This window comes from Protobothrops mucrosquamatus, unplaced genomic scaffold, assembly GCF_001527695.2.
Source record: "Protobothrops mucrosquamatus isolate PMUCROS unplaced genomic scaffold, P.Mucros_1.0 scaffold258, whole genome shotgun sequence".
In the NCBI taxonomy this organism is placed as follows: Eukaryota; Metazoa; Chordata; class Lepidosauria; order Squamata; family Viperidae; genus Protobothrops; species Protobothrops mucrosquamatus.
In genome coordinates this window covers 608254-619178 of record NW_015386605.1, presented here as the reverse complement: position 1 = coordinate 619178, position 10925 = coordinate 608254, and the positions used below count along the sequence as shown (strand labels likewise).

General features: G+C 37.6%; 1 protein-coding gene across 1 annotated transcript; it reads left to right on the top strand.

The window, feature by feature from the left end:
• Positions 1-231: 231 nt before the first annotated feature.
• Positions 232-10549, top strand: LOC107286190 (vomeronasal type-2 receptor 26-like). The gene is made up of 7 exons (XM_029283874.1): positions 232-318; positions 1349-1407; positions 3425-3716; positions 3992-4858; positions 6761-6988; positions 8026-8152; positions 9654-10549. The coding sequence occupies exons 1-7, from the start codon at positions 232-234 to the stop codon at positions 10547-10549; spliced, it is 2556 nt and encodes an 851-aa protein (XP_029139707.1).
• The last annotated feature ends 376 nt before the right edge of the window (positions 10550-10925 follow it).

The window sequence follows — 10925 nt, the reverse complement described above, 5'->3', positions numbered from 1 at the left end:
CAAGTTCAGTCCTTTTAGCTGGTGCTCCGGAATGGCCACATTCCGGGAGCAGAAGAGTTGCTGGACCTGAATTCCAGCTAAACAGCCGTCTTTCTCTCGAAGCCGCGAAGTGGCCTCTCTGGCTCCTTTCCAGGACCGTGATTGCTTCATCCAGTTTGGCTGTGGGGCTCACACCGGATGTCTCCCTCAGGCCAGGATCTTTTCTTCCCTGGGCTGCAGCCTCACTGAAGCATGACTGAGCCACTGGCTGGACTTTCTGCAAAGCCTGGGATAGAAACTGGAAGTGAACCTGCATCACGGTCAAAAAGCAGCATCCAAGTACCTGCCACCGCAGCGCGGCCTCGACCGGCTGTTGGGCGGCGGGCGGTTGGGCGGTTGGGCGGTTGGGTGGCAGCGGCGGCGGCGGCCCGGAAACAAAGGATTTTGGAGAACAAGATGTAGGAGCCGGCGTCCAAGGCAGAGCCGCTCCTCTTCGCCTCGCAGTCCCTGCTTTCCTCCGCTCCCCAGCTTTCCTTAGACTTTTGGTTATGGAAAATTAGTGACTGTCTCTCCTCCTTAATCCTCTGAAAAAGCAACAGTTCATTTAGTGACTGTTTCAAATTTCAACAGCGCTGAAAAAAAATAATATGTCAATCTCTACTCAGCTATTATTTATTGTTTATAAAAGATAGAAAAAATGAAGGAAAATAAAGAAAAATGGGGGGAGGAGTTGTTTATAAAGAAACATCAATATTTGGTTTGCAAATTCCTCCTCCTTTATTTATCAAATGTTTATTTCATTTTATTTATTAAATTTGCATACTGCCCATCTGACCAGAGGCAATTCTAGGTAACTTACAGATATTCATTTAAAATGCAGTATAAAACAATAAAACAAACAGCAATTTTAGATTTAAAAATTTAGTTAAAATGAAACTAACCAAGGGAGAAAAGTATGTACAGGGAGAAGGTGGGGTGTTATCTGCAACATTAGCCACCTCCAAAGTCCAACAATTCCATTGGTGTCCCAGGCTAGTTGGCATAGCCATGTGTTCAATGTCTTTTCAAAGTCCAAAATGGTGGATCTCACCTTGGGTGTCATTATGTTCCAGAGGGTGTGACCTATGGCAGAAAAGGCTCTCCTTCTTGACCCCCTCAGCTGAAATTCTTTGGCTAATGAGACCCCATGTCCCTTCTGCTGATGCCAGTGGGGTGGGCTAAACTCATTGGGCTGAGCCAGTTCATCAGGTAGCCTGGATCCATATTTTGAAGGACTTTAAAGTGATAACTAACATCTTGAATTGGATCCAAAAGCAAACTGGCAGTCAGTGCAGCTTTCAGAACAGTGATGTAATATGGGCCATTCTAGGGCACCGAAGAACTGCCCATGAAGCTGTGTTCTGCACCAACTGAAGCAGTAGCCCAAGTGTGAGATTACCAGAGTTAAATGACTGAGCACAGGGACTGCTGATCCAGGAAAGGGCACAACTGGTGCAAAGGCTCTCTGAGCCATGACTGCCATCTGCTTATTGAACAAGAATTATGAGTTCTGGAGAACCCTCAGATTGTACACTGGGTCTGTAACTCGATATGTTAAAGTCCTGGAGTTAGAAGCTCCATACACCCATACACAATGGAGACAGACAGACAGACAGACAGACAGACAGACAGACAGAGACTGTAAATAGGATAATATAGAGTTTTTTTTTAAGGAGAGTGTAGGTATATCTAAACTCATATCATGACTTCAGCATTATTTCTTTCTTTCAAACCATCATTGAACTACAGCAGTCATGTTATACTGTCATAGCAGATCCTGCATAATCAGAGGACTGACAAAACGACCACAGCAAACAAAGTTCAGTTCTTTTTGCCCTGTGCTCTGATTTAACAAATTTTAAAACCTGACTGCCGATGTGTATCTGTCCAACATGGTAGCATTTTTTGGGGAAAAAAAATCCCAAAGTTTCTTTTTTTGGGGGTGGGGGTGGATATAGTGCTCCCTATTTTCTGCTTCATGTCTAAATTTTACATTAATAACAGTGCAACTGTTTTACTTAGACAAAAAAATCATATTCTCTTTTGATATTTTTCAAAGAAGCAAAGAAAGTATTCGAAGCTATTATATTCAAAGTAATTATCAAATTAAGTATCATCATGATCCCTTCTACTCCACATCTCAGGGGAATCCCACTAGAGACTGACAAGCCAATGCCTGCAAGTTAAAACATTACATTAATATAATCTCAGAAATATAGAATAGCATGGGACAACGTGAAGGATATATATTTTACATATGATACCTCATTGCTTTCAATGAGAGGTTGGTTAATTCCAACTCAGTTTCTCTATTAAATGGTAACATTGGAGCTGCTCTTTGATGGCCGCATTATATACTGAGTTGCTTCTATTCAGAACACTGGTTTTCTTCTTTTTTCCTAAGACAATGTGCATTTCTTCAGTCTCCATCTGCAATCTCAGAGATCCCCTTCCAATTGTTCACAAATATTATCAATCAGGAGATTTAATCATTGCTGCTGTCATATATCAGGTGTTATTTCTTTCAAATGAGATCACTTTTCAAAGTGTTCCTTCAAACAATGTTCTTGATCAGTTTTTGTAAGTATACTCATTGTCATTTGCAGACTCATATCCATCACTACCTAAATCTCCTTCCTTCCTTCCTTCCTTCCTTCCTTCCTTCCTTCCTTCCTTCCTTCCTTCCTTCCTTCCACAAAATGGTTACCATATTGAATGGTTCTTATCCATATCTTAATTCTAAAGCTCAGAGAGACTTAAGCTCCCAAAATTCTGAAGTCTCAAATGAGGAAGTATTGTTGCTTTTAATTTTACTATTACAAAGGTTATTCCCCATAAAGAACATTCATAGTCCTTTGTTTCATAAGGAGAAAAGCATCTAAGCTGTAGGGCTGTCCTGAGAAATAGTCTACATGTATCCTAGTACTTTCTGAATTGTCTTCCCTTGCATGTCACTATGGAACGAAGAAGAATGTGGTGGGCAATGGAACTGGATTATTATTTTTACAGAATAAAATGCCCAAATGTCAAATTACGTGTAAGAATCTTATAAGCATAAGACTTAAATCATATCTACTCTCCCATCATTCACTCTAGATAGGTATATTGCAAACAACCAAATTAATCCTGGAAGATATATCTCACCATGAATATGACAGATTTGCAGGGAAAGAGACTTAAATAGAGAAGAAAGTAGGTTACAGAATAAATTAGCCTACCCATTTCCCACATCAGTGCTTCCCAGTCCATACAATCTAGGGCTATGGTTGGCTAAAGATCACATCCCACATGTCCAGAGTAAACAATAAGCGCCACATATTCTGTATCTATATGTAACAATTAAATATATTTACTATATAATTCTGAAGAAGAAATATATTGACATAGTTTATAACTTTCACTGAAGGTTCCTCACTCATAATTATCAACACACTTTGGCTCTGGCTTTTGCTGTAAAGGAGATTAATGAACATTCTGGGATTTTACCGAATGTAACCCTGGGTTTCCACATCGCTACTGACTATTTTGATGACATTACAACTTATCATTTAGCAATGGAATTTCTATCGACAAAAGATAAATTTATCCCCAACTACAAATGTAATGACAAGACCAATACAGTAGCTGTCATTGGAGGACCCCGTACAAAGACCTGTGTCAACATGGCAACTGCTCTGTGTAACTACAAGTTTCCTCAGGTGAGATCAAAACTGGAACAATATGGAAAGGTCAACAGATATTTACCACCACAGCTGTTCTTAAACACACTGTGAAACTTCCTGGTGCCAAGTTGTTAAACTAATAAGAAAGACTTTTACACCATTTGTACCAAAAGCAAAAGGTTGGCTTACGTTAAACCTTTGGGGCTGTTTTCAAAAATTAAGGAAGGGTTTCAATTAAGAAAAATACACATCACATATTTCCATATTTGTTCCAACCTCTTTTTTGCCTCTATTCTTTTTTCCCCATTTAGATCACATATGGATCAGCTCCACTGATGAATAAGGAAACAGCAGCACATTTTGTCAAATGGATGTTCCCAGATGAGATGCACCAGCTTAAAGGAATACTATACTTATTGCTGTATTTCGGATGGACCTGGGTTGGGTTAATTTCTCTGTATGAGGAAGATAGAGAGCGCTTCATTCAAAAGAGTCTTTCCATGTACTCAAAGAGAGGCATCTGCTTTGACTTTATAGAATGTATCCCACAAATGATGTATGGGAATTTAGCTGCTGAAATGATGGAGCAGGCAGATAAATTATATAAAGTGATCATGGGAAGTACGGTCATTGCAGTGATCTTGAATGCTGAAATTACAACCGTTGTGACTTTGAGAATAATGGTCTATGTTTTAGATGCTGATGATATTCCAAAGGAGAGAAAAGCCAAAGTTTGGATCATGACAGCCCAGATGGATTTTACCTCCATTCTAATGCAAAGACAGTTGCCCATTGATTTTCTCCATGGTGCACTATCCTTTGCAATTCATTCAAAAGAGTTACCAGGTTTCCAGAAATTTATTTTGAAGAGAAGCCCAAACTTTGAAAAAGAAGATGGATTTATAAGGGATTTTTGGAAAGATGCATTTGATTGTTCATTCCCCAGTGAGATGATAGATAGGAATGCTGAGAGGTTTTGCACTGGAGAAGAGAAGCTGGAGATTCTTCCTAATTCTGTCTTTGAGACTACTGTGAGTGGACATAGTTACAGCATCTACAATGCAGTCTATGCTGTGGCACATGCTCTGAGAGCCATATGCTTCCGAACTCCCAAATTCAAAAAGAGTCAAAAAATTGATGAGGAGAGATGGAAGCTCTTCCTTCAATCACCGTGGCAGGTAATGTTGCCTAATACAAAATTCAGTAAGGTCATCAGGTTGTTTAAGCAGCACTGACTTGCTTAATTAATGAAAGCAAAGTGATCTATTTGTTTTCTCCTTTTGTCAATATTTTCATGGAATATTTTCAATTGAAATACAATAGTTAGGAATTAGGGTAGAAAATGAATGTGATGGAAATCATAATTCTCTTCCAATTTTAAATAGTAGAGACTGATGTGAAATTTAACATGTAACTTTTCATTAAGCAAAGCCAAATTAAAATAAACCAAGTGAGATTTGTGCATTTCCTTTAAAAAAAATCTATTAATTTTCCCATTTCTTTTTAATGAGAGAAGAGGGAAGGTTTCAATCACCATGCATATATTGTTCACCAATCCAGGTTACTATTTTAATACTGGAAGGACTGAGAATAACTTTTCTAAGCTCTCCTATATAGGCCCATGTGCCGTTATTTCCTAGAAATAGCAGGATCCAGTGTAGGGCTTTCCTGACTGATAGCACAATCTGTTAGCTACTACAGTTTTCTAGGTCTCTAGGAGAGTGTTAAGAATTCCTGAAGATGATTCCATACCTCTATTCCCTCTTCATTAAATTGTCAACATAAGACAAGGGGGAAACACATGTAAACAACTCATGTTGAAATGTAAATACAGGCAGTCCTTGACTTATGACCACAATTGAGCCCAGAACATATGTTGCTAAGTGAGGAATTTGTTAAGTGAGTTTTGTCCCATTTTATGACTTTTCTTGCTACATTTGTTAAGTGAAACACTCCATATCAAGAGTGAAAATGTGGCAGCTACATGCCTTATTGTTTTCATCTTGTCATTAGAGTAAGGAGGGAGAGATGAGGCTTCAGATGGGTTAGTTAGAGAAACAAAACCTCTCCAGTTCTGCAGATGATTGTTGAATCACAGATGTATGGAAATTTTTCAAGGACATTCTAATCATGGGGAAGAAGATAACAGAAGGTTCTCAATTTAACAAAAAGGTGTTTACATGAATTACGTGGACATCTGGAAGGTTTGTCTGGGAATGTCATTGTTATATGCTTTGGTTAGACGAAATTTTAGAGTTAGTTTTCCTTTGCTAATACTATGTCATGTATTCAATAAACCAGTAAGATCTTCAGATATGAAAGAAATCCTTGAGTTTATCTGGATACTCAAGCTGGAGGTTGACACTGCAGTTATTAAATTAGTAACATGGTTGTTAAATAAAACTGGCTGCCCCATTGACTTTGCTCAGGTCATAAAAGATGGTCACATGACCCAGAACACTGCAACCATCATAAATATGAACCAGTTGTTAAGCATCTGAATGTAAATCATGTGACCATGGGGAAACTGCAACAGTCGTAAGTGTGAAAAATGGTCATAAGTCATTTGTTTCAGTGCAATTGTAACTTTGAATGGTCACTAAATGAACTGTTGTAAGTTGAGGACTACCTGTAGTGTTAATTCAAATGAATTTTCCATGTAAATTTGTTTTAAGTTATTCTTTTAATATCTTTTAAAGGTTGAAAGGAAAGGCCATCTTTGCCTATATTTTTTTCCCATGGATTCTGTGGAGAATTTTATATTCTCTCCATTTAATACAAGCAATGTAAAGTCATAATTCTTGGATTGCTCAGCTGATCAGAGCAAAGTGAGCTTTTGGATTTTGTAATGGTGTTTTCCATTGAAAATTTTTCAACTTTAAAAAAATGTTAGGAAATAGAATAGAAAATGCATGTCATAGAAATATATTTCCCATCCAGTAATGTAGACGGAGGCAGAATGTAACAGCTTACTTTTCACTAAGCATAGGCCAAATTGAAATTTAAAAAAAACCTGGGTTTTTCCCAAGCCCTTTAAGAAATCTTGTTAACTTTTTCATTTTTTTTCCTTCTTCATTTAGCTTCAGTATTTTTTGCAGAAAGTTTCCTTTAACAACAGTGCTGGGGAAGAGATTTCATTTGGCCCCAGTGGAGAATTACTAACTGGATTTGATATTCTCAATTGGGTCACATTCCCAAACAAGTCCTTTCTGAGAGTCCAGGTTGGAAAGATTGACCCCAGGACTCCGCTAGACAAGTTTCTCACCATTTCTGTGAAGGATGCTACTTGGCCCCTTATATTTAACCAGGTGTGTCTCATTTTCTACTTTTTAGGAAATCATTTAAGTCATTGTCCCATGTCAATAAATGATGGAAATACAACAATAACACTTGAATTAAATTTTCAAATTGCTGAAATAGCCTAAAGATTTTCTGCTTTTGAAATATATTGAATATATAGCAAAATTTAAAGTATTGAAATATATGATTCAAAAATAATTTCAGCTGGAGATTTAATCTGTCTCTATGTCTCTTCAAAGTGTAGTAACATTGGAAATATGATTGCACGCCAGCTAAAGTTCATTTGTCTAAAATTAAACCTAAATTAATCATGTGACACAAAAGTTTCCTTTTTTCTAAATTTGTATGACAGAATTCTACATTTGATTTGGAAGAGCATTATATCCCTGTTTAGTTTAATCATTTCAGACAATTATATCCACCTCTCACATTTTTCAATCTGTGGACAAAAAAATTAAACTATAATGGATGTTTCCTCAAAATAAAGATCTTTTGGAAGTGTGTATGTAAATAACACTTAAATCCTATAAATCCTTAAAGACAAGATCAAATTCAGTCTGCTCCAGGTTTCCAACAAATAAAGAAAGCCCCTCGAAACTACATCATTCTACTCTAAGCAGGCAGACCGAAAATAGCTGCATTTTGAAAATCAGATTTTTGCTATTTAAAAATCACAAAAGTCTGATTAAAAGATGGAAAAGTCAATGGAAAAGTCAACCAGGTTTTGAAAGAGCTAAAATAGATGTAGGACACCAGCCCAAAATATGGAACCTCACGAAGAGCGTATTTGAAGGCCTCTTGAGTTAAGATTCTAGTTCTGATTTCCTCAGAACAGATCTTTAAAATATTATTCTTGAGTTGATTATTATTATAGGTGTGAAATACGGAACAGTTCAGGGAGTGAAGAATTTAAACCAGAAACAAATCTGGAGAATGGAATGGTAAGGTTTGGATTAGATGTGAAGAGCATGTCTAAGCAATGAAAAGAACAATCCCAAAGCATAAAAGTTTCATCTGAAAGAATTCTTATTTTATTTATGAGCAGACATTGCCTCTTTCCATCTGTAACAAGAAATGTCCTCATGGCCATAGCAAGTTAAAAGTGGAAGGGAAATTATCTTGTTGCTATGATTGTAGACAGTGTCCAGAAGGGAAGATCGCTGACCAAATGGGTAAGCAAAGGAATATATTGAATATATTTATTATATTAATTAATATAAATGGGGGCTGAGTTATTAATAAAAAATATTGTGCCTGAAAATCTTGAGCTTTACACCACATTGTACTTTTCAACAATGAAATATTTGAACTGAATTTTCATAGCTCAGCAAGAAATTTGATAACACTAATCAGTTCACTCTAACTAGCAGGTTCAATTTTCCAGATTTGAACTGTGCTTTTTTAATATTCCCTTGAATATATTCTAAATATTTTTTTAGGAAATCAAAATTTCTAGATAGAGTATGTGAAATGCTTCCTTTTGTACCTTCTTTTTTGGAAGTAAAAATAACTGGTAATGGTGACTGCATTTACTGCAGAGGTGATATTTTCATCTGTTTTTACTTCCTGCTTCATCATAATATATCCATTGCTTATTGATCTTATATGGCTACCAACTCATGTAATGAACCTAGGTGGCTCACCACAATCAATTAAAAAAAATGCAAATACAAAAATACTCTTCCCACCAGCACCAGATGACTGAGCTAATTGTCTCATTCCTGTCCCATCTTAGACCGACATTTTGACCAGGAGAAAAAGTCTTTCCAACCTAATACTAGGATAAAAAGATAGGGCTGCTCAGTGCTGGCCAGACTAGGCCCAAACTAAGCCTGCAGGCCCTCATGGCAGAGGAGCTGGTCTTTTATTCAGATGGGGCAAAGCTGTTTTCCTTATCTCTCACATTTTTACAGCTTCACCAGCTTCTGAATAAAAGACTTTGACTTCTCTCCCACATGGGTCAGCCTTTTCTGGAGCTCTTTGGAAAGTAACTAAAGTAAAGCCATATGAGAAACAGGCCCTGTCTGTAGAGACCCAGCGGGGCAGGATGGGGGGGGGGAATAGGAAGGAAATAGGCAGGGGGCATGTTGCAGCATTTCTGTGGTTGGTCATAAGGGCAAATGATTACTGTGGTGCTGTAACATGCATAACTTTGGAACTGATTGTTGTCCCCAATTCGGTTCTGAGCCTGGTGCTGAGGCCGATGAAGAACACCAAACAGGAGGTGCAGGTTTTGTTTTCTTTTATTGAAGTGTTGCAAGAAAAGCGGTCCTAGCCAAAATGCCAAGGAACCTCGAACCACAGAATTGTTACAAGCTTTACCCATGCATATTCCCTGTGAATAAGCATTTTTTGTTCTTGGCAGACAAACTCCATAATTACAGGCTTTCTTGTCTTCTTTCAAGCATATGCCATAACCTCGATTTGCTTTGGCAGTCAGCCCATCAGGCTCATAAATAATTTTTGGGGGGAGGGGATCATAATTCAGAATGGTTGCTAATTGAACTGTCCTACATCGAGAAATATCTGTATTATGAATTATTTTAAGAAAAAGTAATCAGAACCCCTTTGTAACTCACAGAACCTTAATGGATCTGTTCTATTACTGATGATGGATGCTGAAAAAACAATAGTGTTTCCATGAATGGTTTTCTTGTTTGTTTTTTTCTCCAGACTTAGATGATTGTTTCTCATGTCCAGAAGACCAATACCCAAACAAAGATCAGGATAGTTGTCTTCAAAAAACTATAACTTACTTGACTTATCAAGAACCTTTGGGGATCTCTTTGCTCATCCTAGCAGTCTTCTTGTCTTTCATCTCAGCTTTAATACTGGGGATCTTCATTAAACACCAATACACTCCCATTGTCAAAGCCAACAATAGGAACCTCACTTATAGCCTTCTCATTGCTCTCCTCCTCTCCTTCCTTTGCACTTTTCTCTTCATTGGACAACCTAACCAAGTGAAATGTCTCTTGCGACAAACTGCTTTTGGCATCATCTTCTCTGTAGCTCTTTCTTGTATATTGGGGAAAACAACAATTGTTGTTCTTGCTTTCATGGCCACCAAGCCAGGTTCAAAAATGAGGAAATGGGTGGGAAAAAGGATGGTTCTTTCTATTGTCCTACCTTGCTCCCTAATACAATTCACCATTTGTCTAGCGTGGTTGGCAACTTTCCCTCCATTCCCAGATTCTGACATTCACTCCATGCCTAAAGAAATTCTCCTGCAATGTAATGAAGGTTCAACCACAATGTTTTACACTGTGCTTAGCTTTATGGGGTTTTTGACTGCTGTCAGCTTTACGGTGGCATTCCTAGCTAGGAATTTACCTAACAGCTTCAATGAAGCCAAATTTATCACCTTCAGCATGTTGGTTTTTTGTAGTGTTTGGGTATCATTTGTTCCGACTTATCTGAGCACCAAAGGGAAATATATGGTGGCTGTAGAGATTTTCTCCATTTTGGCTTCAGCAGCTGGATTACTGGTCTGCATCTTTTCCCCCAAATGCTATATTATTATACTGAGACCTGATCTAAATAAGAAGGATCAACTAATAAAGAAATGAAACTTATTTTTATACCAGATCTCTTTAATGCAGCCAAACTGCTTACTTTCAATGTAAAGGTTTTTTTTAAAAAAAATCGGTAGTTCTGCATTTTTTCCTCTGCCAGCAAATAAAGGTAATATGCAAGGAAGTACCTCTGATAATCTCTTCCAAGTTCTCTTCAAAACCTAGATAGCCTTTTCTTTCATATGTTAGTTAATTATTCTGAGCTTTGTTCAGAGTTAAAAGAGAATGCTTAAAACAATGGTGCATGAGAATCAATTTTTAACCATTTAACCCCCGCTAATTTCAAAGTGAAAGCCTTCATGTCTTGCAGCAGTGGTGAGATTCAGCCGGTTCGCACCAGTTTGGCAGAACTGGTAGCTAATGTTTTGTT